This window comes from Nothobranchius furzeri, chromosome 5 (assembly GCF_043380555.1).
Source record: "Nothobranchius furzeri strain GRZ-AD chromosome 5, NfurGRZ-RIMD1, whole genome shotgun sequence".
In the NCBI taxonomy this organism is placed as follows: Eukaryota; Metazoa; Chordata; class Actinopteri; order Cyprinodontiformes; family Nothobranchiidae; genus Nothobranchius; species Nothobranchius furzeri.
In genome coordinates this window covers 76,368,408-76,394,844 of record NC_091745.1, presented here as the reverse complement: position 1 = coordinate 76,394,844, position 26,437 = coordinate 76,368,408, and the positions used below count along the sequence as shown (strand labels likewise).

General features: G+C 43.8%; 2 protein-coding genes across 7 annotated transcripts in view; one reads left to right on the top strand and one right to left on the bottom strand.

Annotated features, from left to right (window-relative positions):
• Positions 1 to 12,638, top strand: khdc4 (KH domain containing 4, pre-mRNA splicing factor). Of its 5 annotated transcripts, none has more exons than XR_008563380.2 (14): positions 1 to 148; positions 1,373 to 1,568; positions 1,923 to 2,051; positions 2,137 to 2,216; positions 2,314 to 2,366; positions 2,451 to 2,629; positions 3,376 to 3,587; positions 3,714 to 3,774; positions 7,030 to 7,090; positions 7,168 to 7,442; positions 9,285 to 9,434; positions 11,317 to 11,398; positions 11,474 to 11,559; positions 12,145 to 12,195. XR_008563380.2 is itself a non-coding variant. In XM_015950584.3 (14 exons), the coding sequence occupies exons 1-14, from the start codon at positions 120 to 122 to the stop codon at positions 12,369 to 12,371; spliced, it is 1,845 nt and encodes a 614-aa protein (XP_015806070.3). In that variant the 5' UTR covers positions 1 to 119; the 3' UTR covers positions 12,372 to 12,638. The 5 variants fall into 5 exon arrangements, 4 of the variants coding, with proteins under 4 accessions (XP_015806070.3, XP_015806069.3, XP_054597344.2 ...); XM_015950584.3 differs by having other exon boundaries at positions 9,288 to 9,434; positions 11,289 to 11,398; positions 12,145 to 12,638; XM_015950583.3 differs by having other exon boundaries at positions 11,289 to 11,398; positions 12,145 to 12,638.
• Positions 12,639 to 20,323: 7,685 nt separating this feature from the next.
• Positions 20,324 to 26,437, bottom strand: part of LOC107379702 (zinc finger and BTB domain-containing protein 7B) — a 29,630-nt gene continuing 23,516 nt past the window's right edge. For both annotated transcript variants that reach the window (XM_015950580.3, XM_015950582.3), the window contains 2 exons: positions 21,214 to 22,277; positions 20,324 to 21,128 (listed from right to left, as the gene is read on the bottom strand). In XM_015950580.3, coding sequence (XP_015806066.3) covers positions 20,507 to 21,128; positions 21,214 to 22,277 — 1,686 coding nt within the window. In that variant the 3' untranslated portion in view covers positions 20,324 to 20,506. The remainder of the gene's footprint in view (positions 21,129 to 21,213; positions 22,278 to 26,437) is intronic.

Here is a 26,437-nt window from a genome sequence, read left to right as displayed (position 1 = left end):
CGGAAACGGAAAAATGAGCATTGGATAGCAACTAGCATCTTTTGTTGAGAAGCTGTGCAGAAATCACTTGTGTGTTTCTTTTTGTATTAGGAGGATATTTCTTGCGTGACCGAACATTAATGTCATTTAGTGGAACACAAAACAGCGGGTAGGTATCAAAACGCTCTATTAGTGTAGTTTTTGTGTTTTTTGACACGCAGTTCAGTTTCAGTCTGTTAGTCTGCTAACGTTAGCCGCCTTATGTAACTACAATGGCTGTGTGTTGTCTGATTCTCTTGTTAGTGCTCGTGTCTTGTTATTATTATTATAAAACTGCATATTTTACACGTAAGAGGTGGTAGTGTGCAGATGTCCTCGTATTTGTATAAGGACAACTTTTGATTATCTTTCAAAAAGTAAGTTAAACAATGAATAGTCTAAATGTCCGCTCTGTCTCTTTCTACCAGAGCTGCAAAAAAGCTTAACACGTGAAATTAAGGTGTCTCTTTAAGTGTTTTAGGATCTATAAAATGGGACTTCATTTTTGTTTCATGTTCAGACAAGGAAAACATTAAATTCTCGTGAAAGAGATATATACACGTTTTACTTTATAAACCATATTTGATCAAAACGAAAAACCCCACAGAAGCAAACCTATGCTGCTGCTTTCTACTTATGTGTAACTTTCAATTAAAAAGCAAATACATTTTCTTGTGAATTATAAGTATAAGAATAAGCATCAAAACAATAATTTGAGAGAAAGGCTGTCCTTTATTCTAGTTAAAATGGTTATTGGAACAATTTACCGTAATTTTGCTGAAAACCTCATATTAGTGTTTCATATTGGTCTGTAGAATGTGAGAAATTTAACATATTTCCTTCTCAGCTCCTTTTTTTCTGTAAATAACTCCTTTTCATGGCAGGTTTCAGAAAAGGACATCTGGCTGGATGTTGGATAAGTCTAACAAACCATGACATAGATAGATGTGCTTTATTAATCCCAGGCGGGGAAATTGCAGTGTAACCGCATTACACACATTAAGACAGTTAAAAACAGTAGCAATATAATTAAAAACTTACAGATGGACCTTTTTTTTTAGCTTCTCGAATTTTTTATGGTTATGGCTTCTAAAAAGGGATGAAAACACAAGTCCAAACTAATTCCAGTAAATGATACTTTATTGATCTCCTTGGGGAAATTATTTCCCTGCATTTGAACCATCTCTGAGGAGCAGTGGGCTGCCATTTGTGTCAGGGCCAGGGATTGAACCTTCTGATCAGTGGCTAACTGCTCTCCCCATTCAGCCACAGTTGCCCAAACACCAAAGGAAGTTCATTCTCTCCTTCTGAAATCCCTTCTCTTGTTCTGTGTTTTCATTTTTCCACTCCATAGGCGCCGCAGCAAATGGGACCAGGCCGGCTCTGGGTCTGGCCCCAGGCCTGGCTCCGGGGAGATGAGGGGGGCCGAGGCTGCCCCCACTGGAGCTCTGGATGCTGCAGCAGCAGTGGCGGCAAAAATTAACGCTATGCTGGTCGCCAAAGGCAAACTCATGCCCTCGCAAATAAGCACCCCGGGACCCATTGAGAAGGTAAGATGCTCTATCAGCACGTATGCAGCACATCGATATTTACTCAAACTATTATTGTTTTCTTGCAGTCCAAATACCTCCACTGTGTCTCACTTGTGCACAAAATATTATACTAACTGTAGCTATTTGTTCATCACTCCAGATGTGGGTGTGTGCATGGATGGCACACGTGGGCGCTGAGTAAACATGGTGTATTTCTTCTTGTTCATAATGCAAACAGAAAAAAACTAGTTTTACACCACGGCAACTATGGGTTTTGAAGGTGTAGCTGCACACACAAAGCCCATTTACAAAGGACACAGTATCTGCAATAAGTCTCAGTAACCTTTTACGTTGACTTCCTTCCACTCTCAGGTTATTGGTGTTGGAAAGACTCCAATGCCGGCAAAAGCCAAAGACGACCTGGTGGTGGCTGAAGTTGAGATTAATGAAGTTCCCATAAACTGTCGAAACCTCCTGACACGCGGTCAGACACAAGATGAGGTTAGCAGCACAGATGAGGCTGTTTTACAAAACAAGTGAGCTATTGCTCCGCATCTTTCATGTAAACATCGTGGTTTGTCTGTAGATCAGTAAAGTGAGCGGAGCTGCAGTTTCCACCAGGGGGCGTTTCATGACTGCAGAAGAGAAGATCTCGTCTTTGCCAGGGTGACTTTTCCTTTTATAGTTTTTTTTTTATTAGCTCTCAGATGTGCCGTTAAACTCACAGTGATGAATCTGAACTGTTTCTGCTCGTTCTGCGCAGGGACCGACCGCTCTATTTACACGTTCAGGGACAGACGAGAGAGATCGTCGACAGTCAGTGGTTTTATAAACTTGCTTTTATAAATTGGGAACGTTTGCTTCCTTCATCTCCTGTTTTAAACCTCTTTTTTTCTGCAGGAGCAGTTAACAAGATCAAAGAGATCATTACTAATGGTGTAGTGAAGGCTGCAACTGCTTCATCCTCCTCTTCAGCCTTCTCTCCCAGCGGGACCGCGGTCACCGTCTACCAGCAACACAGCCAGCCTCCACCGCCACCGCCCTCCGTCAGCAACCACAAACCTCACTTTCAGTCAGGGGTAAGAGTAGGCCTGTGCGGCGTAATGGGCTCGACACACGGGAGGCCACATCGCCTCTCCTCCATTCATTTTCAATGAGACGTGCGCGACAAAGCGATAATCGCGGGTCTCCCTCCTACTAAGCGAAACGCGAAAAACGTGCGTGTGAAATTTTGCGCTCGTGCACGTGTCGTGCACAGGCGACCCAACGACGCGATCCCAGAAAGTTGAAACATTTTCAACTTTTCATCGCTGTCGCTCGGACGAGGACCAATCAACGGAGGTTTCATTCACTGACCAATGAGCGGTCAGGATGCTCCGTACATCTCCGAGCAAACATGGAGGATAAGTTGATTATTATTATGTTTTATAGTAAAATCAGAAGTAAGATTTCACATAACTCTAGCAGCACCTTGTGAAACATCATATCTACCGCTTATTTACTCTGAACCACTTAAATAACCTTAATTCCCTCCAACCTGACACAGCCAAACAAAACAACGGAAGATTCGATTTCGCAACGGAACGCGTAGACTGCTTTGCCGCTGCCGCGGGTCGCCTCCCGTGTGTCAGGTAATAAAAGCGACGGCGACAAATTTCGCTGATCGCGGTCGTTTGTCGCCTCCCGTGTGTCGAGCCCGTAAGTGTATCTCCATAAAAGTCACAACTTGGTGCGTTTTCTGGTGAAGCCAGCAAATGTTCCGTCATCGTTAGATTTCATCACCCACAGCATTCCTCATAAATCTTCTTCTTACCCCATTTTTCAGATGCATTACGTTCAGAATAAGATCTTTGTGGGCATGGAGCACGCCGTCCCAGGGTTTGTGGTGAAAGAACGCATCGAGGGCCCCGGAGGCTCATACCTGCAGCACATTCAGGTTGAAACGGGGGCCAAAGTCTTCCTCAGAGGGAAAGGGTCGGGCTGCTTAGAGCCTGCCTCTGGGCGAGAGGCGTTTGAGCCCATGCATATTTACATAAGGTTGGTGCTGAAGTTACTAATCATGTTGGCCAGAGACGCTCGTTTTAAAATGATGCCTATGCTTATGTCATGTTGATTTTTCTTGCTGTGTGAATTTAATTAATGTGTCCCCCCCCCCCCCCCCAGTCATGCTAAACCAGAGGGACTCGCAGCAGCTAAAACCTTGTGTGAGAATCTGCTGCAGACAGTAAGTAACTTAATTATTGTAGCAAACTCTTTACTCAGGATGCTAAAAATTAAATACTGGAAGCACATTGGGTGATTATTTCCCTGTCATTCTAAATATTCCATCCGTTCTCTTCCGCTTATCCGGAGTCGGGTCGCAGGGGCAGCAGCCTAAGCAGAGAGGCCCAGACTTCCCTCTTGTCAGCCCGTTGGGTGAGCTCCTCCGAGGGAATCCCAGGGCGTTCCCTGGTCGGCGTGTCCCGGGTCTCCTCTAGGGTTGTCACGGTGTGAAAATGTAACCTCACGGTTATTGTGACCAAAATTACCACTTTTCGGTATTATTGCGGTATTTTTTTTAAACGTGTTACATTTTCAGACAGCTAAATAAACCCTGTATATCAGGAAATATTGTCCTCAGTTTGGGTCTAAATTTAGCCTAAAATGTGTTATTTTGTAATTATGTTGTTTATTTGTTTACATTTTTCTCCTTTAGTCTTTAAAATACCAATATTTGCCCATAACTTCTTATTTTATGTTTGTTTGATGTCATCATTGTAATAATATTAGACCAGATGATACTCAGTACTCAAGTAGCCTTCTAATAAGATACTTTTTTACCCTTACTTGAGTAATAAACCCTATATCAGGAAAATATTGTCCTCGGTTTGTGTCCTTCCAGTGAGCTTTGCAGATGTGGGAAAATGTCATCAGGCAGTAATCGTTGTTAAATTCATAATTATTCTCGGAGAGAGACCAACTCTTATCTGCCCCTGGGAGCCCCGTAATGCATAGCGTCATTTCAACATGGGGGTGTCCGCGACACGGTTTATATGCAGGTAGCGGCGCTGCGGCTGCTTTATATAGCGACTCATTGCATTCTCCCTCAACCCAAATCCTCGGATCACGCGTTTTAGCTAAAACGCTAACGTTAGCTTGCCTTGCGTTGACTGTAGAGTTGTGGGTGATGGTCACGCAGATGTGTCATGAGATTTGAAGTGTTGCTGCCTTTCACAGACACTTTTTCTGCACGTGCTGCAAACAGGATAGCCGTCCGTCTTCTATCAAACGTCCCTCGGCATTCTTCAAATATCCATAAGATGCCCGTACTTCCCACTTTGTCTTCTTTGAGGGATAATAAATGTCCTGAGTGCTGCCGTCTCCTCCTTTGGCCATTATTTCAGCTTTAGCTTCAAGAAATTTTTGGTTGTAAACAACAAAGTGCGCATGTGCCGCTGGCAACTTCAGCAGATGATACGGTGGCTGGTAAGGGTCACCGCGCCTACACCGCAGCCACGGTAATCCACCGAGATAATAGTTTTTAAAAACAAGAAGGTTATTATTATTGTCAACTTTTTTACCGGGGTTTACTGCTACACTGGTTACTGTGACAACCCTAGTCTCCTCGCGGTTGGACGTGGCCAGAAAACCTCACCAGGGAGACGTCCAGGAGGCATCCTGACCCGTGCTTCACACTGGAAGCACCAGCGGAGTGGAACGCTTTAATCGCAACTTTTGCTGCGTGTCTCTGTGAGAATCTCAGCAGCAGAGCGGCTTCTCTTGCTGGACTCACAAAATATTGCTGTTCGATGTTGCAGTCGGCTCAGCGAGAGCCGGAGATCGCGTTCTGATGAAGCCAACAGGACCGCATCATCTGCAAAAAGCAGAGACCCGATCCTCAGGTCACCAAAACGGATCCCCTCAACAACTTGGCTGCACTTTGTTATGAACAGAATTGATGACAAAGGGCAGCCCCGACGGAGTCCAACTCTCACCGGAAACAAGCCTGACTTCAGACCAAGCTCTGACGCCGGTCATACAAGGACCTAACAGCTCGTATCAGAGGGCCTGGCGCCCTACACGCCCAGAGTACCCCCCCCAGGACCTCCTGAGGAACGCAGTCGAACGCCTTCTCCAAACCAAATCCGGGACCCCCCTAAGAGTTTAAAGCTGGTCCAGCGTTCCACGAAGGACGAAAACCTTACTGTTCCTCCTGACCTCCTCTCCAGAACCCCTGAATGTGATCACAAATAATTCAGACGAATATAAAAACTGAAGTAGTTTATTTATTTTTTTCTGATTAACAGAAACATTTGTTTCAGCTGATCAGCACCTCCAAATCTGAGACCATGGTTCTCGACTGGAAAAGGGTGGCTTGCCAACTCCGGGTCGGGAGAGAGGTCCTACCTCAAGTGGAGGAGTTTAAGTATCTCGGGGTCTTGTTCACGAGTGAGGGTAGGAGGGATCGGGAGATCGACAGGCGGATTGGTTCGGCGTCTGCAGTGATGCGGACGCTGAGCCGATCTGTCGTGGTGAAGAGGGAGCTGAGCCAGAAAGCCAGGCTCTCGATTTACCGGTCGATCTACGTCCCAATCCTCACCTATGGTCATGAGCTTTGGGTAATGACCGAAAGAACGAGATCGCGGATACAAGCGGCCAAAATGAGTTTCCTCCGTAGGGTGGCCGGGCTCAGCCTTAGAGATAGGGTGAGGAGCTCGGACATTCGGGAGGGACTCGGAGTAGAACCGCTGCTCCTCCGGATCGAAAGGAGCCAGTTGAGGTGGTTTGGGCATGTCCCCATCCCTGGGGAGGTGTTTCGGGCATGTCCTGCCGGCAGGAGGCCCCCGGGTCGACCCAGGACACGTTGGAGAGGTTACATCTCCAATCTGGTCCGGGAACGCCTCGGGGTCCTGCCGGAGGAGCTGGTGGAGAAGGCTGGGGAGAGGACGGTCTGGAGCTCCCTAGTTGGGATGCTGCCCCCGCGACCCGGACCCGGATAAGCGGAGGAAGACGACGACGTTTTTTTTCAGCATCAGCAAACCGTAACCAGAACAGATCACACAGCAGTGTGTTAATTGAAGGCAGCGATATTATCAAGTTATTCATCTCTGCCGTTCGGTGGAAAACATATTTGGCTTTTGTCGTCGTCCAGACGGAGTTGAAAAACAAGGCGATCAGAACCTTAAGAGCTTCCTTTATCTGAGGATTGTCTCGCAGGCGTTTATCAGCTTTTACCAACAAAGTGAGGCGTGTAAAGTGAAAGGTACGCCACACAGACATGTACCTCCTGGTGGCTTCTGCAGATGTTCCACTGACATAACATTTTGCACACTAAAGAATAGAAGGTGTAAGTGACTTTGTTCTGCTGCGTGAAACAAGTATTTCCTGTCGTTTCTGGAAGGTGTTGATGTAGCTTAATAACTCGCACAGATTTTTTCTTTGCTCGTTGTTGAACATTTTAAGCCCTAACAGTCCTCACATACGACGCTCTCCTCCCCAGGTTCATTCTGAATATTCTCGCTACCTTAGTCAAATGAACACAGTGATGCCAACACAACAAGGTAAAACACAACTCGCACCTTTTTGTGTGTGGGTGACTTAGCTGTCTGGTTTTACATGTTCTGGTCTTGTCCTTCAGGCTTCACCCAGACTCCAGTGATGAACGAGGTGTCCCCTCAGCCTCCCTACTACCCTCCAGCTGGATACCAGTCTTCCTACTCACAGGCTGTGCCACCAGTTACGCCTCTTCCTGTCCCACCACCTTTTCCGGTCCCACCACCTGCACCTATGGCCGCACCTTCAGGCGTGCCCTCTCAGTACCCTTTACGCCCGGCCCCTGCACCTGTTCCTGCCCCCATTTCTACCCCCGTTCCTGCTCCCACTGTGGCTCCTGCTCCAGACACACTACAGCAGGTAAGGCTTGGCTATCATGTTAGCGATGTGTTGCTACAGATCTGATCTGTTTCACACAAGTTCTCACGGGGTTTTTGCTGCAGGTCATTCCACTAAACTGACATGTTTATATATGTATATTATATATATAATATATTATATATATTTATATAATGTATATAATATATATATATAATATATATATATACATATATTTATATATTATGTATATATATATATATACATAATATATTATATATATATTATGTATATATATATTATAAATATATATATATATATATATTATATATATATATATATTTATAATATATATATATATATATATATATATATATATATATATATATATATTTATAATATATATATATATATATATATACATAATATATTATATATATATATATTTATAATATATATATATATAATATATATATATTATATAAATATATGTATATATATTATATATATAATATATTATGTATATATATATTATAAATATATATATATAATATATATTATGTATATTTATATATTATATATATATATATAATATATATTATGTATATTTATATATTATATATATACATAATATGTATATAATATATTATATATATAATATACATATATTTATATAATATATATATATTATATATAATATATATATATATATTATATATAATATACATATATTTATATAATATATATATATATTATATGAATATATGTATATATATATTATAAATATATAATATATATAGTAAGTATATATATATATTATATATATAATATATATTATATATACATAATATATGTATATATAATATATATTATATATATATTATATATATATACATAATATATATGAAATCAAATCAAACTTTATTTATAAAGCACTTTTCATGCACAGGAAGCAACACAAAGTGCTTAACAGATTAAAATGACCCATATAACCCACATTCCCTCCCTTTCCCACAGTTTCACCCCCAATCCACAAACCATTCCCAGGCGCACGCACACACACACACACACACACACACACACACTCGTCCACATTAAAAGACCACAGTAAACACTAGGCTGAGCTCAGATTGGACAGGTAATGAAAGACACGCCATCAAGGGAGCCATCTGCCTCGACAGCAGCAGATCCACAGCAGCAGCAAGACACCAATCCAGGGTGCCCTGGGAGGGAGGGTGACAACCCCCCACCATTACCTGGGCACTACCCAAGGAGCGCCCCAGCCGCCGCCACCGACCACCGGTCCTGAGGCAGAGGGCTCCACAGAGGAAACACTGGAAGGATGAAATACGTAACATGTAAAATAACAAGAGCTAATGTGGATAGTAAAATTTCCTATAAAATTTGATTATATAACTAAAACGACATAAATATGTAACACAACAGTGATTAAAATAAATAAGTAAAACAAGCAATGCAATAAATAGTAATCAGTTTAAAGCTAAACTAAAAAGGTGGGTCTAGAGCCTGTTCTTAAAAACATGAACGTTCTCCGCGGCCCTGAGATCCTCCGGCAGCCCGTTCCAGAGGCGAGGGCCATGATAACTCAAATATACAGCTGAGCAGATTCTTAAGACACTTGTACGACTAACTCTCCCGTAGGTCTCGACTCACTGAGACGTTGCTGGCTGCATTTGGGTCTGATGACACTTGTCCTTAAACCTGTTGCATTTCAAATAATTTAAGGATAAGAATCAAAGACATTGTGACAATGAGAAGCATTTTGCAAAATGCAGGTTAAAGAAATGTTTGTATGCGTCATCGTTTTGTCTTTGTTTGGGTTCTGAGAGTTGATTCGGCCCAATCTGTTTCTCCTCTGTGCAGCAGACTCTTCCTTCTGTACATTTTCCTCCTCCTCCTGCCGCAGTGCCACCCAAAGCCCCGCCTCCCGCCGCTCCATCCAATCCCCCGCAGAAACGACGCTTCACCGAGGAGGTGCCAGACGAGCGGGACAGCAGCCTGTTTGGATATCAGGTAAAGAAAACGTTCTTTTGCACTCGCACCTCCTCGTGGGTCTGTAGTGGAGTTTACTCCTCCCTGGTGCTCCACTTCTTCATTTCCATATGTATTTATTCTCATTATTTCCCCCTCAGTGTGTAGAGTTCCTTCCTTTCAGCCAATCGTATTTAAGACCCGTCTAAAATGTCCAGCTTAATAATTCATCCTTCCTCCATTCCAACGTTTTATGATTGATGCATGCTATTTCCTGCTGAGGCGCTCTTACGCTTTAGTTGTGACGTGTCTATCGTAAGGATCGAGGAACACCCGTGTAGTCAGACTTCTATTAAATATGATCAGTAAGTAAGTAAAACTTTATTTATATAGCACTTTTCACAGATAAAATCACAAAGTGCTTCACAACAAACATAAAAAGGCAAAACAGGACAGGAGCACAAGGTCAACTTACATAAAAGCTTGTCTAAATAAAGTGTCTTCAGCTGCTTTTTAAAAGAATCATCCGAGTCGGCCACACGAAGAAACAAGGGCCGGGCGTTCCAAAGTCTGGGAGCTACAGCTTGAAAGGACAGGTCCCCTCTAGTCTTAAATCTGGTCTTAGGGACCTTCAGTAGGTTCTGACCCGAGGACCGTAGCGTGCGGCCAGAAGAGTGAGGGATTAAAAGGTCTGATGAATATTGTGGAGCTTGTCCGTTAAGAGCTCTAAAAGTCAAAACTAAAATTTTAAATGTAAAGAAGATAAAACCGGTGTTCTGTGAGCCCTTCTATTGGTTCCTGTTAAAAGCCTTGCTGCAGCGTTCTGGACCAACTGGAGACGACTGACATCTGATTTGTTCAAACAAGTAAAGATAGAGTTACAATAATCCAGACGAGAGGAAATAAAAGCATGGATAATCATCTCCAAGTCCGAATTTGAAGGAAAAGCCCTCAATTTGGAAATGTTTCGCAAATGATGAAACCAATTTTTTACTAAATGTTTTGAGTGGCAGCTCAAAGACATGGATTGGTCAAAAAGAACACCAAGGTTTCTGAGACTAGTCTGGACTGAGGAGCTCGGGGAACCGAGGTGTTGTTTGATTAAAAGCACTTTCTGTTCAGGAGCGACGATCAGTGTTTCAGTCTTGCTTCGGTTCAACTGAAGACAGTTACTGGCTAGCCAGTCCTTAATACGCTCAATGCAATCTAGTAGATCAGCTAACTTGTTAAACTCTTGGGCCATTCCCATCTGTACCGGGTCGGCCCGGGCCGGGTAGCGTTGGTTGTTTACATATCTGGGTGGCCTGGTATTTTTCCGGGCCAACCAAGGCTCATTCTCAGCCCTCTTCTCGAGGGGGTCTGCTTCAGGCCGACCAGGGCCAACACACCCACTGCTGACAGCAAATTCACACCTTCTATTAGAGCAAGCCTCTGATTGGTGGGTAGAATCAGCCCACATGGGCTTAAGGCAAGGATGTGTGGAATCAACCGGGCCAGGCTGGGGCCGACTGGGGCTACCCGGCCCGGGCCGACCCGGTACAGATGGGAATGGCCCATCTGTGTCCTTGAAAGAGCAGTACAGTTGAGTGTCATCCGCATATAAATGGTAGGACACGTTTTTAAAGCTTTTAATAATCTCCCCAAAAGGGCAAATATATAAAAGAAACAAAACTGGGCCAAGGACCGAGCCCTGGGGAACACCGTGAAGCAAAGATGTGACTTCAAACCTACTCTTGTTTACACATAAAGAGAATGTTCTGTTATTTAAATAGGAAGAACACCACTTCAGAACCGTACCAGAAAATCCTGTCACTTTGTAGTCCGTATATGAGGTGTCAGGACAGCGTCTAGAGGAGGATGTCTGCTAATTGTGGCTGTGTGTTTTTCTGCTCATAGCATGGACCCATTCATATGACTAATTTAGGTGCAGGCTTCTCAGTGGGCAGCGCGGATGCTGCAGGACCCCCACCAACGAGTTCCTCTGGCCCGGCCAGTGAGAGGAACAGGTGTGTGTAGATTTTATTTCTTTATTTTTGGTGAAAGTCGCCGAGGCGATTCACGTAGTCTCGTCGTTTTTTTAGGCAGCTGATGCCACCGCCGCCGGCTCTGCCTGTTAACGGAGTCCGACTGAAGATGGAGGAGATGAGGACGCCGCACGGCCCCGTGGGTAAGGACGTAGACCTGTGCAATGACAAGTCCACCTGGAAACCTAAGTGCAGTTCTCTTGAGCGCGACTAAAATCTGGGATTTGTGGGTCTCAAACACCCAGCTGATGAATTAGGATAACATATTTAATGCAGCCTGAGTCAGCGTGGCTCCCTCTTATAATCCTTGCAGGATTCTGCTGGTGTGACGTCATGTCTCCAGACTTAAAACTCTTTGTGTAGCACTGTCGTGTTCTGATGACATCAACAGTTTGGATTGTTTTTCTCTCCTTGCTAATGAGAATATCTCCTGTTTTTGTGTTTTCTCTCTTTTTTTCTGTGTTTTTCTTCTCTTTCATGTATCTCGGGGGCGATGCTGGACGTTGATTGGGGGCGGGGCATGACTTGACTCGTGACACCGTCCTGCTGCTCGATCGGGCGGCCCAAACTCGGTCGGCTGCCCCCCCTCCTGTACTCTGACATGAAATAATCTATTAACTATTTGTTTCTCCCAAAAACTGATGTTTGTAACAATGAACTCGTCGCGTTTGAGACGTGTTTTGTTGTTTTTTTTTCTGTGTGTGTTTTTCCTTTTGTTCTTCTCTCAGAACCCGCAGCTAAAAGGCAGAAAACCGGTTTGGTGGCATACGCAGGAGACTCCAGTGATGATGAGGAGGACAGCTCCTCCTCAAAAGCCTCCTGGCCAGGTAACCACAGGGCAGCTCCCCCCACCGCTGCCTCCCCAGGCTGGACTCAGGGCTATCGCTCCACGCCTCCATCGGCTCCTCGTGCCAAACCACAATCACAGTCGATGCCTTTCTGGATGGCACCATAAAGCTGGAATAATCTAACGTTCCTCAGTCTTACAGGACCTCCACCCGAACTGAGCCTGTCGGTTTCCACCGCAGCCGTCTGTTGGCTTCAGCATCATTTTAGTCCTTGGGTCCAAATGGACAAACAGATGTTTTCTGCATCTTTAATGTTGTTTATTCCTCCCTCCAGTGAAACACGTGATAGGTGGGAGTCAACATCTGCACGACTGATACTTGACCTGAATTTGTGGATGTGTAAATATTCAGATGAATAAAAAAATCTGTCTTAACTTTGGTTTCAGAATGAATCAAACCCGCACCTCAAAGCGTTAGAAAATGACGTTTTTGTAAAAGCATTGAACAAAGTTCTGTTTTTGTTCAGGAGCGATTTATTCTTTCTAACATCTTCATTTTTTCTGTCTCGTTTCCACTTTTTTGTCATTTTATTTTTGGTACAGCTCTTATTGGAGTTTACTGTAGTACATAAACTGAATGGACTGCTTTCTTTTATGAAATAAATGTAATTTATTTGGGTGCTTGTTAAAGAGCGTTTTTTTTTACATGGTGAATGTTACTAATTAGGGTTTCATCATTTAATGAGACGGGATCAAAGCAAACGCCTAATTTCTTTCTTCCAAATAAAAAAAGTATTTCAGATTTTTATTTGATTTGATTTTTATTCAAACTTTAAAAATAAAATAGAAAATAAATATTTACAGACAAAACATACCAGAAAATAATGAAAGGTTCTCAAATATATTTAATCTTTAATATTCTGCTCGAAAAGGAGTAGGAAGAAGCTAATGCTTATTTGTGTGTGTGTCGTGGAGGATGGCTGCTTATTCTGAGCCAGGATCCTCTGGAGGTTTCTTCCTGTTAAAAGAGAGTTTTCCTCTCCACTATCGCTGCATGCTTGCTTAGTATGAGGTTTGCTGTAAAGACTCTGACTCTAAGGGCTGCACAGTGGTTAGAGCTGTTGCCTTGCAGGAAGAAGGTCCTGGGCTCGCTTCCCAGCCTGGGATCTTTCTGCATGGAGTTTACGTGTTCTCCCTGTGCATGCGTGGGTTCTCTCCGGGTACTTCGGCTTCCTCCCACAGTCCAAAAACATGACTGTTAGGCTGATTGGTCTGTCTAAATTGTCCTTTGGTGTGTGTGTGTGTGTGTGAATGGTTGTCTGTCTGTCCTGTGTGTCTCTGTGTTGCCCTGCGATGGACTGGCTCTCTGTCCAGGGTGTACCCCGCCTGATTGCCCGTTGACTGCTGGAGACAGGCACCAGCCCCTCCGCGACTCTGCGTGGACAAAGCGGGTTCAGAAGATGGATGGACTCTGACTCTAGTCAGTGACTCGATGCAATTTGCTGGGTTCCTTATATGGGAAACTTTTTTCTGATTGGCTTAACAAACTGACCTGTATTGGAATGTTTATTATGTGAAGGTCCTTGAAATGACTTGTGATTTGGCGCTTTATAAATAAACTTGAATCCTACCCTTTCCTCACTGATTCGTGGTTAAGTTTGGAAAGCTATAAACTTCTTGGCTGCTAATAATCCTTTTAGATGCAAGTTTGAAAAATCACATTTTCTTTTAATCTTTCAGCTCGATTTCAACAATTCTCTTCATCAGTGAGGGACACTGAGGATATGAGACGCATCAGGAGAAAAATTTCAGTTATAAAGTTTCTGAAATGTTGATTTTTTTAAATAGCTTTCTAAACATTTGACATGTTTTATAAAAAAAAAAGCAATAGATACTTCGAAGTGTGACTTTAATCATTTGGCTTGCTGTGTCCACCTGCATAGACGGGGCATCTGCTGGTCTACTGTTAACCCAAATTCCTCATTCCTCTTCCGCCCAAAGCTAACAAACCAGACTCCTTTTTTTAGACCATAAACTAACATGATGTAGGGGCTTTTTTTTTTTTTTTTTTTTTTTTGCTAGAAAGGTGGCCCAAGACCAGGTTTGCCTTCAAGGACTGATGAGTCTATGAGCTGCTGATGTGAGATAAACAGGCCTTGGCATAAGGCTTTCACCTGTTCTGGAAAGAGCCTCACAGACCTCCCTGTGGCTGCGCAGCAGCGCTATAGGTCAAGCGTGGCGTGACCTCTCCTGCTACAGAGCTCCACAGATAGAGCAGCATCCTGCTCCTGTCGGGGTCAGCGGTCCACTCGTATGATTTTTTTTTGAGGCCTCGGCTTTTGAAAGATTTGAGTTGCAGGTCTGCTGCTTCAGCTTAACTAACTTGAGAAGATGGGTGAACAGTACATCACATCCTGCTCTATCTTCACTTGACTACAAAGCTAGAGGGGTACAAAAAGTTACAATAAAATTGCTTCATGAGGCCCCCTTTGGATCGTGAAATATCGACGTGGAAGTTCACCTAAAGCTCTTAACGATCATCTGTTACTGAGATTGTTTATAAAATGTGTGACAGGGTGAGCGTCCTGTCACTGTATCCCGATTGATCACGCACCCTGGGTACTCGGCCAAGGCGATGCACCTTTGGCTGACTGGTTAGCGTGTGACCCTCACCCGGGAATCTGGGGATCAGTGGCGGCTGGTGAAAAATATTTTTGGTGGGGCTGTGCTATTTTTTTTTAAACAAACTTGTGCTTTCTGAGCTTTGTGCACAACTTCACTATTTCCTGAATTAAGCACAGCTCTTTTATTTCCTGTCTTACATCATTGGACAAACTGATTAATCCAGGTGTGTCTGACTATTGGCACGCTGCCTTGCGGACCAAGGTTGAAAAATACTGCATTAAATTGCACATAAAATAACATGACCATAAATGGTAAATAGGCAATGCAAGAGGCAAGTAACAAAAACATTTTGTTTAATTTCAACATTTGAGTGAACACGAAAAATTATGAGCAGGTCACTGTTACAGTAATGGTAGTAAACACTACTTAGACAAAATGCCAGAAATTTACACTGTTAGGACTTATGGAAAGTGGAAACACTTTCATAGGAAATAATGTCATCAGTATTTTCTTACAAATGTCATATTTCCCACTTTTTGGGACAAATCAGAAATGTTTTATTGTCCCAAAAGCTGGGAAATTTGTTTGCTGCAGCAGAAGTGTAACAAGTAAAATGGAATCAGATTGATGTATGTACAAATTTACTTGAAATACACATTTACATGATTAAATATGTATAATAGGTATGTGTGATGAAATTAGTTTTTACAGTTATTGCACATTAAACAATGTACATGCTATTAAACAAACGTCCCGGTTTGTGGGACAACCAAGGATTTCTGATTCTGATTGTCTTGTTTACAGAAATGTAATGTACAGCTTACCTCTGCACCCAGCTGCTGTTCTCCCTGTCCAAACGTCCTCCGTTTCTTTGTTGGCTGCTGCACTGATGCGCTGCATTCCTCAGTCAGAGAATGAATGGAGTCCCCAATGAGACACAAGTTCCACATCCACCTTCTGTGGATCCCAGCCGTTTTGAATAACAAACACAGAAAGCAAAATACCTCATTAGCGTGATTGCATCCAGCTAGCCACTGCTTCCTGGTGTACCAATTTTGGGAGAAGCGTCGTGTGTACAGTTTACCCTTCTCCTTGTCCTGCTGGCTTATCTTTACGTCGGGCTGATCTGGTCCAAGCTCTTTGACATTAAGTTTTTCCACCATAGTTCTCCTCTCGAACGGATACTGGAGAAGAGACCGAACTGAATTCAGTGGCTGCTGAGATCCGGTATCCATGTTGTAGGCGCACTGGCGTCCATGTCTACGTCTGCGTCATGACCGTCACGAGTCACGACCAAAAACGTGCTGGAGTCGAGACTCTCCGAGTTCTACCGAACACCAACGAAAGCCCTGGTGGTAGCTCTATCGCCCATCATGCTTCTGAAACGTTCTGAAACAACGTCGACGCTGATTGGATACATTCCCATTCCTACCCTTTGATATTCTTGTCAGCAATTGGACAACTGGTCCCGTCTTGTTTGGGCGATTGAAAAACAGCACACAGCCTCCACCGCTCGGCAGAGACCGGCAGAGACCAATATATATATATATATATATATATATATATATATATATATATATATATATATATATATATATATATATATATATATACTTTATATATGATTTATTTTTTTTACAAAACACACAATTAACTTAGAATATGTGATTATTGTTAATTTTATTTATTTATTTTTAAAATAAAAATTAAAAACACAGGGGAAACTGGGAGGGCGGTGCCCTATCGCCCTCTACTGGCCAGCCGCCACTACTGGGGATCAAATCTCGCCCGGGCCCTCGATTCTCCACCCTGCCATAAATGCTTCTGGGGTTCAAGGTGGAGAGCCACGGATGCTATGAAATAATTTTTTCTTTTACTGCACAATTAATCACATTAGATCAATAATAAAAGTGTTAGATCATCATTTGCAAATGGTGCATGATGTGAAAACGAGGTAAGAATGACATCCTGTGGTAACATCTGGGTACTGTATGTTTCAAAACGAATGAGTGACAGTCCCCACTCCCGTTTCCTGAGTTTCGTGGCTGTCGCTCAGCAACAGAAGGCTTTAGATGACGAGTGAAGATGAGTCACACACAGCAAGTTGATAAGTAGATAAATAAATTTCACTGTAATATCTAAGTTGGTAACTGAAAAAGTAGCTTTAAATATTTTTAGAGCTAAATAATTGAGTGTTAGCATCGTCAGCTCAAGGTTAGCCTGTAGCCTTCTTTACACATAAAGTAACAATAGATTATTTTAAAAACTTTAAGCTAAAACTTTAACATTGATCCCAGTGATGCGGAGTTAGAAACTTGACCAGTTTCATATCTGACACCACTCTGCTGCCCAAAAACCGCACTTTACAGTTTTATGGAGTGGGTAGGTTCTCTATAGGGGAGCTCTTTACCTGCTTTACCACTGTTAGCTGTGATAATAGCGGTTAGCATTTTCAGTTTGACGAAGGCACAAGAAGAGAAGTTTCCTTTTTCTAATGGCATCACGGCAGAGCCTGGAAATAAAACAGAATAATGTTTTTGGAGGTGAACCAAAGAGCTAAAACCAGAGTGAACATCGGCGCAGCCTACGCTAGTTTGAGGGAGTTAAAGGTTACAAAATCACAGACTGATGGTGACCTGGCTTTGTTGCTTCTGTACTTAAAATATACTTATAAGTAACAATGTTTCTTGTCCAGCAGTGTGGATCATTTAACTTTGTGGTTTATTTTAGTATTGTCTGGCTCATGATAGTGTCAGCTCGTTGTTGGCGCTAGCTACAGCAGGCTGCAGTAAGGAGTCGTAATTCCACTTTCAACCAGTAGGGCGGAGGAGCAGAAAACTGCTCTGTGTTCCTTTGGGGTAAAACAAAAAGATGCTGTGGTTTCTTAGGGGTACAACAAAAAAGAAACATCTGGATCACTCCAGTTTACTGGCTTAGAAACTTTGCAAAACCTTGCTGCGTTTTGTTTACCGTTGTCGAATTTCAAATGTCGGCCCAGCAACATTAGCTCACACTCGACATACCCACAGACTCTCAGAGTGTAAACAAAGACTCTTGAGCTTTTTTGAAAGGAGAAAAACTGACAAACCCTTTGGCAGACTGAGAAGTGAATCTGTTTCTATGTAACCTTCCATCCAACACGAACTAGACACTGTTTTGTGACTATTTAACTGTAAAATCCTTACATATTGTCCCTTTAATATGCGAATAAGTTATATCTTCAGCTATTTAATAAGGTGTATTAAAGCGTTTTATTCCCGAAAACTTAAATATGCTTAGAATATTGATTTAGTTTAATGTGAACCCAAGTTATTTTATGCAAGGTGATTCGAAAAGCTTGAGAATTATCAAACTTTTATTTCATAAGAACTCATTTGGGTTCCTTGTTGTCTAGGAATCAAGAAAGATTAGGAAAAAAGTGACACTTCATAAAAATAAACTGTTGTATATTTTCTCCACCAGAGGGAAGACTCTTAATGGAAGATATTCCACTTCTCTCGTCAGTTTTCTGTGGTCAAATGCTGAGCATTAAGATCTTTCAAATCTATTTTAAAAAAATCATAAAAATGAATAATTAAACCCCTTAATAATTTAGTAAAACAAATGAAAAAGGCAAGCTTAGATATGTTTATTTTTGTTTTTACATCAGCTGAAACAAATCATGGGAAGATGAATTTGTATCTCTGAGAAGGTCCTCTAAAACAGAAAGACAAAAGTAAATTGTATCCCTGATAGATCGATCGGCCTCTACTCGGACCGTCCCCAAGTCCCCCTCACCGAAGCCAAGAAAAACAAAGGGCATCGCATAGAAACACACACTTCACAGCCGACGTCAGTTAACCGTCATCCATTCACAAAGCGTACCAACACCCTTCACGCACAGTACCAACTGCCAAACTGCTTTTCCAGTACGACAGGTTCCAGCCAGGCCAGTAGTTTCCTTGCATCGCCACCATTTGCACAGAAAGTTCCTTCATTTGGTTTTGGAAAACTAAATCTAATATTCTGAAACTACCGGAAACACACTTGCATGAAGATTACCACTCACCCCGCAGCACCGGTTTCTCCCCATTTTACATTTTGTTTAAATCATTTAGTGCATCGCTCAAGATTTCCTGAGAATAGTTGCAGCACAAAAAAAAAAAACGACAAAAAAAAAACAACCCCTAAGGCAACTTTATCACAATATATATTATATTTTTCTAGAACTCTGCGAATGTGCTGAAGGATGAGTATGTACGTTGGATTTACAGAAGCCATTATTTCAATCAAGATAGCTAATGGACCCCTAGACCAAAAAAAAGTAAAAAGCTTGGAGCTCTCAAATCTCATAGTGCAAATAAATAAGAAACAAAAGAAGATATAGTACACCCAAGACCAGACTAGCACATCTGCTATAGGAACAGGAATGGAAGGAACCAACAAAGCCAGGTGAGGTCGCAACATTTTTGGTCAAAGATGATCAAACTCAAAAGATAATGGCCTCATTAGTCACAGAAAACCTACAAGAACTGCCGAACGTAAAGTACAGGACATGAGGTGTTGCGGAAAGGTCAAAGGTGTCAGCCTCCTGACCTCGATGCCCTGATCCTGCTAACCTGAAGTCTGGAATGTGCCTGTGTTGCTGCCGTACACGGCGGCTTGAATGTGCAAAGACTGCATCCGAGGAAAGAAAAAGAGTCGAAAGAAGACGATCTCTGGAAAAGGCGTTCGGGTGCATGGAGGCGTCGAGCAAAAACCTTTAGTGCAATGCCGTTTCTTGGATGTTTTCAGAGAACGGATCTGGGTTAAGCTCTGAGTTTGGTTTATTAAAAAGCAAAAGAGCCGCAATAAATATCAATAAATAAATAAATACACAGACAGGGGAGCGTCGTCTTAATCCCTACACCTCGTTGATCTTCTGAGTGCATTGGAAGACTGAAGTCCACGGTTTCTAGGAAGGAATAACATTATTGATATTAACTTGCTGACCCAGATTTCGTCCCTTTTGGTCCGGCGTTCAGCGCAGAGCTTTACGGAAGCAGAATCTTTTTCATGGCTTTCAAAAAGAGTCGGGATGAAGTTTCTCCTCCAACCCAACATTGGCTACAATCCTCCCATCTCCTCTTCTGTTCAAAAAACAAAACAAATGAGCGGATCTTTGGTTTAAACACCAAATTAAAGCAGATTATTGCTCTTCAACTCACAGAAGTGACTCGTCAGACTGCATTTCCACTGATAACCACCAGAGGACAGTGGGCATAGAAACCATGCTGAGTTCTAGGTAATGGGAAATTCTAATTGCACCTGAATGAGAAGACCTAGGAACAGAAATAAACATCTTCGAACATCCGTCCACGCTGCAGCAGCTCTGGATTTTGGTTTGCATAGTGAAAAGCATTCCAGTCACACACACACACACCGGAAAGACGGAAAACAAAATCAAATTAGAGAGCTCAAACCAAAAATACTCGACAGCAAACAAAAGAATCCAATCAAACGCCAAAAACCAGAAGACCAACATTTAAAACATCTCAGAAACCCGTTTTCCTTTATGTCGTTTTTTAAGTCCGTTGTGATATTATTCCGTTTTTTAAGTGCTCTCTGTGTGGGAGCAGCAGCTCATCAGTCCAGCCACCTGAGTGGACCGTATATTTTTTACTGTGGATATTTACCACACACAAAGTCCCTTTTCCCCATCATTCCCCGTCGTTGGCCTCTTCCTCTCCTCCGTCCTCCTCCGCCTCATCGGCCCACCTGTCACGCTGCAGAGCCGGTGAGCGGGTTCTTCCTGGATCTTCTCCCTCCGTCTTCCTGCCTCCCAACAATTCCAACCCTCGCAGCAAAAAATCATGGTAGCCGGTCAGCCTTTGAGGCCCGAGGTGGGCCAACGCCTGAAGAGCAAGTGACTGCTCCTTCTTGATGTCGCCTGCAAATATCAGTGGAGGGCCCCCCACGGATACGCCACCGCTTTCCAGGCCCGGGTGAGGGTGGAAAACAGAGGAGTGGGCCTGGAACGGCAGAGGACTGGACCGCTCCATCCCGCCTTCATCCGGTCTCCCGTCCTCGGCCAGCTCGAGCCCACGCCTGGGCCGGCGCGTGCGCTGTTCCAGACAGCTGTGGCCCTTGCGGTGACGCTGGAGGTGGTCCTCTCGGGCGAAGGCCTTGTGGCAGAGCGGGCACTCGAAGGGCCGCGCCCCGCTGTGGAGGGACAGGTGGTTTTTGAGGTCGTACGAGTGGAGGAAACGAGCAGGGCAGTGAGAGCAGGTGTAAGGGCGCTCGCCCGTGTGTTTCCTCATGTGGATCTTTAATTTATCATTGCTGAAATGACAAGAGGCAATCCTTAGAGAAAAGAGATGGAAGGTAAACGTTGGAAAAACAGAAATGCAGATTTTTGTTTTCCTACCGTGTGAAGCGAACTCCGCAGGCGGAGCACTGGAAGGGTTTCTCTCCGGTGTGCGTCCTCATGTGTCGAGGCAGTTTTCCTGCTCCGTGAATGATTTTCTGACAGACTGGACACTGTTGGGGGGTCTGAGACTTCCTCTTCCTCCCCCCTCCTGCTACAGATGTGGTTGCCCCTCGATCGGCTACAGAGACGGGTACGGAGCTGCTTCCCATCATCATCGCATCATTGTTTAAACCCTCCATGTCGTCCTCAGAAAGCTTGTTGTTCTGGATGGGGGGAGGGTGGGCTATGAGGGGGCGGTCCTGGGACCAGTGAAGGAACCCTCCGTTTAGTGTGGCCCCTATTCCCGGCTCTTTGATCGGCCTTGGGTCCCCGTTCTGCTTGAGTTTAAAGTGAACCTCTTCTTTCTCTGGGCTGGGGGGCTGAGTGGAGGGCAGGGATCGGTAGCTCTCAGATGCAGGTGAGGGGTGTGAGGCGGGGGAGGCAGGCAGTGGGTTCAGAGGTGAGAAGTTGTTGTAATGTGGCCTGATTTTCTTCACCTTATTCTTGTCCTTTCTCCTCGACCCTTTCTCAACAACACTCTCCGACTTCACCGCTTTCTGTTTAGCTGCTTGTTGGGGTCTCTGCTCCTCTGCCGTCTCCCCCTCCGTCTCCGCCGTCTCCCCCAGGATGTCTCTGCAGGCGTCTGCCACACACTGGATGCCCAGAAGCTGAGCTCCTCGCAGCACATCCCTCATCCCAGAGCTGGGAATTGTCAGCGTGGCAGTGTAGGCAAATTCCAGCAGGGCGTCCAAGGCGTCAGGGGCAACGCAGTCCAGCTGGCACACACTAAAGCCCCCACCTCCCTCGCCACCGCCTTCCTCTGCCCCAAACAGCCTGCGGAAGTAGAGACTAACGGCGGCCATGACGGAGCGATGCGTTGGGTAACGAGCCCCGTGGGAGGTAAGGGTGAGGTCACACAAGAGTCCCGTCCTCCTCTGATGATTGAGGTGAGACAAGAGCTCGTTGCTGTGCTCCGGGAAGGGGATCCCAATTAGACCGTCCTCTCCTGGAGACATCGCCACCTACATCGCAGAAAGAGAAGTCAAACATCTGGGACAGCTGATGGCAGAATAAATGACCAATTGCTCTAAAGGTTTTTGAGCTAATCTGCAAGTAAGGAAATAAAAGATGGAATTAGGAGGTCCAACGGCATCTGACAGAAAGTTAAAAATGTGATTTCATGAACTTCTTACCAATATTTGTTTGGTCATTATGACGAGATTATTCGTAAGAGTGTAAGAATAATGACAGCACTGCGTGTTTTTTCTATTCTAACAATTACGACTGTAGAGCCATGAGCATCTTATAAAGTGCATTTCAAAAGATGATTTTATGTACGAATGGAAAACAAATGCATCCAAATCAACCTGGTACTGTCTGATAAAGTAACTGACCCTAAACGTAATAACTGATTGTAACTCTTGACAGCAACAACTGCGATCAAGCCCCTGCGACAGCTGATAATGGATCTCTGAAATTGGTGTGGTGGTCCAACTTTCCTTTACAGAATTGTTTTAATTGAGCCACATTAGAGGCTTTTATAGTCTAGAAGTCTAGAAAACCTGCAGCAATAGCACAAGATTTTGCTCCACTCTATAAGGTTGGTTTACGCTTGACGCGTCCACGAGGTTCGCACAGCGCCGCGCGGAAAAGTTGCGTCATTTTAACAACCACGCCCAACCACTCCCCTCCACACGGCCCAAACTTTCCGCACCGCGCACCTAGGAAATGTTCTAACCACGCGGATGGTCGGACGCGGAAAAACATAGCGGACTGGCAAGAACTAGTATAGCTTGGTTTATGCTTGATGCATTCACATTCCGCTTGGTGATGCGGCTCGCGGATGGAACGCGCTTCACAACTTGCAGCGTTTATGGTTCATGCGGCTCGTCTCTGCGGTGAGCCAATATTCTCCCAAACTGTAGGGGGCAGCATGGAGCTCTACGGCATGCATCCAACACTACACCATTGTAGAAGTAGAAATTACTGTTTACAACATGGCATTCCAGCATTTTTTAACAGCGTCCTCGTCTTTTCCGACAGTGCGAGCTATTTCTCTCCAAGAATTATTAACATGTTGATCACGGTGATCTCTGAGAGCTGAATCATATAAATGTCTGTATTTACAAACCTCTGCCATGCTAGTTCTTGCCAGTCCGCCATGTCTTTCCGCGTCCGACCGTCCGCGTGGTTAGAAAATTTCCTAGGTGCGCGGTGCGGAAAGTTTGGGCCGAGCGGGGATGCGTTGGAGGGGCGTGGTTGTTAAAATGACACAATTTTGCTGTGCGGAGCCGTGCGAACCTCGCGGACGCGTCAAGCATAAACCAACCTTATGGCAGAGGTTTGTAAATACAGACATGTGTATGATTCAGCTCTCAGAGATCACCGTGATCAACATGTTGTTAATAATTCTTGGAGAGAAATAGCTCGCACTGTCGGAAAAGACGAGGACGCTGTTAAAAAATGCTGGAATGCCATGTTGTAAACAGTAATTTCTACTTCTACTATGGTGTAGTGTTGGATGCATGCCGTAGAGCTCCATGCTGCCCCCTACAGTTTGGGAGAATATTGGCTCACCGCAGAGACGAGCCGCATGAACCATAAACGCTGCAAGTTGTGAAGCGCGTTCCATCCGCGAGCCGCATCACCGTGCGGAAAGTGAATGCGTCAAGCCTAAACCAAGCTTAAGCAGGTCTACCACTGGTCCAAAGAGATTTAGGTCTGGCCGATTACAGCACTCTATGTTTGTAGAGACGTTGGGCAGGCTTAGCACCAGAGCTGCGATGGGGAAAAACACAAACTGCACTTGTTATAAACGGCTTTGATATAAACTTTGGACTATTCAGACGTACGCTTTTCTTTGAGACATTTTGAAAAAGGAAGCATTTGTATGGCAGACTGCCCCATTCACCGATTTCTGTAGCGATGAATACATCATGTTTGTTGTAGATTCCAGCCCACGACTACATTCTGTCTATCGGTTGTGACCAGACGACGTACCCTGTAATCGGAGACTCTCTTTTGGATCTGAGATGTCAGGGGGGTCGGGTGACCCCAAGGTACCAAAGTTCATGGAAAAACCGCAGTACGACCAGGTCAGTCCAGAGTCGTCTCCAGGTTACAACACACAGTTGAGTTTGTTGAAGTCCGTCGAGCCGAGCTGAGTTTGTTTCCAGCTCAGACTCCGGAGTGGCCAATCCGGGACCAGCCTCTTTGAAACATTTCTCTGACATACAGTCAAAACCTTTTTGCATGCTTCAAAGCTGACACAGCAAGACTCCTTAAGGGTCCAACCGTTCGAGACGCAAAACAAGTCCACCTGTTTGTTGTGACCTGGCGACGACTCTGGACCGACCTGGTCGTACTGCGGTTTTTCTACGAACTTCGGTATCTTGGGGTCACCTGACCCCCCGACATCTCGGATCCAAAAGAGAGTCTCCAATTACAGGGTACGTAGACGCAGCTAGATTGCGTCTGATGTGGTTCTATAAATGATCTGGTCTGCTATAACTCTCTAGTTATAGCAGACCAGATTCTTTACACCCAGAACTCACAGTTTCTTCCAGATAAAAGGTTCTGAACACACATCACCATACATTCATCCTTCACACATCGTTTTCGTAACTTGTCATTTAATATAATCAGTCTAGGAAATAAAGTTTATTTTAATTATTGACTGTCTGAATTAATACGAAGTGTGTTTATGGTCAACGAATAAGCAAATAATCTTAAATTCTTCCGGTTAAACTTTCAAAGATCAATCAAGTTGATATTCTATTTGATATTCTATATTAATGTAGAATCATCACATCTTATTGATCATAATTTTAACAACACCTATCAGTAGATATCTCTACATATCTTTACATATATAAGATGGCTTGTCAGGCTAGGGTTTTCCAGCGCCAACATCTTGTTTAAAGGGACTTTACGGACTTTTGAATTTTTATGCTTCAATAGTAGACTCGTGCACGAGGCACGCATGCTGTACGTGCACACTCCTTAATGAAAATAACAGCTGAGACAGTCCCGTGTGTGTGTGTGTGTGTGTGGGGGGGGGGGGGGGGGACAGAGGACAGGAGAACGCGCAGCTAATTAATTAAATAATGTGGTTCTGTACCTTTCTCTTCAGCACAGCCGACAAAGGTTTATGACGGGTCAGTCCTCCTGCATGCTCAGATCATTCCCTTCCCTTGCTTGAAAAATTGTTCCAAAATGAAAGTTGAACCCACATCTTTTTTATCTGTGAATTCAATGCCGTTCGGCGAGTCTCAAATAAAAATTTGGGTATCTTACTGTAAAAAAATATACCACTAATGTAAAAAATAAACTCTAAATAAACTATGTTCACATCCAGAATCAAACCCAGGTCTTCTGTGCGGGAGTCAGACATCTTACAAGGTGAGCTACACTCTAGTAACATGTATAGCAACTGTAACATTTATATCCTTGATGACAGCTGAAACAACGTCAAACCAAAGAACGGTTTGGAGAGAAAATGGCTATTTTGTTGCTAATTTGCAGGAAATATCTAGAAGAAAGTTCTACAGAAAGTAGCTAAGGGTCCTCAGAAATGTAGCTAGCTTTGTCACTAGGCGTTAGGAAAAGCGACAAAGTGGCACTGCCTCTCTCTCTGCTGCTAAAGCTACGGATAGCAAATGCTACGGGCGATGCCTGAGCGTGAACGCGCATGAAGCAGCCTGCTCGACCCGAACAACTCTCTTTTTCTGTGATTTTACAGAAAAACAGGCAATCACAGTAAAAATGCCAGGGCTCATTCTACAGGACCAGGGCATTGCAGGAGAATGTATGAAGAAGACATTTATTATTTCTATACATGTTTTGGCTGTCAAACTTCCATAATGCCCCTTTAAGGTCACAGGTCACCTAATCTCCTTCTGGATTTTCTAGTAGAGAATATAATTCATGATTCCATCAGTTACAGCAAGTCATCAAACTCCATCACACTGCCGCCACCATGTTTCACTGTTGGCGTGACGTTCTTTTCTCAAAAGCAGTGCCAGTTAGACACCAGATGTCTGGGACACACACCTTTACAAACATACACAGAATATTTTTGGAATCCCAGAATAGTTTTTGGTAAATATGAGACAGATTTTGTGTTCTTTTACGGCCTGTGGAGGTTCTGGAACCGCAACTCTCCCATGGATGCTAATTTAGC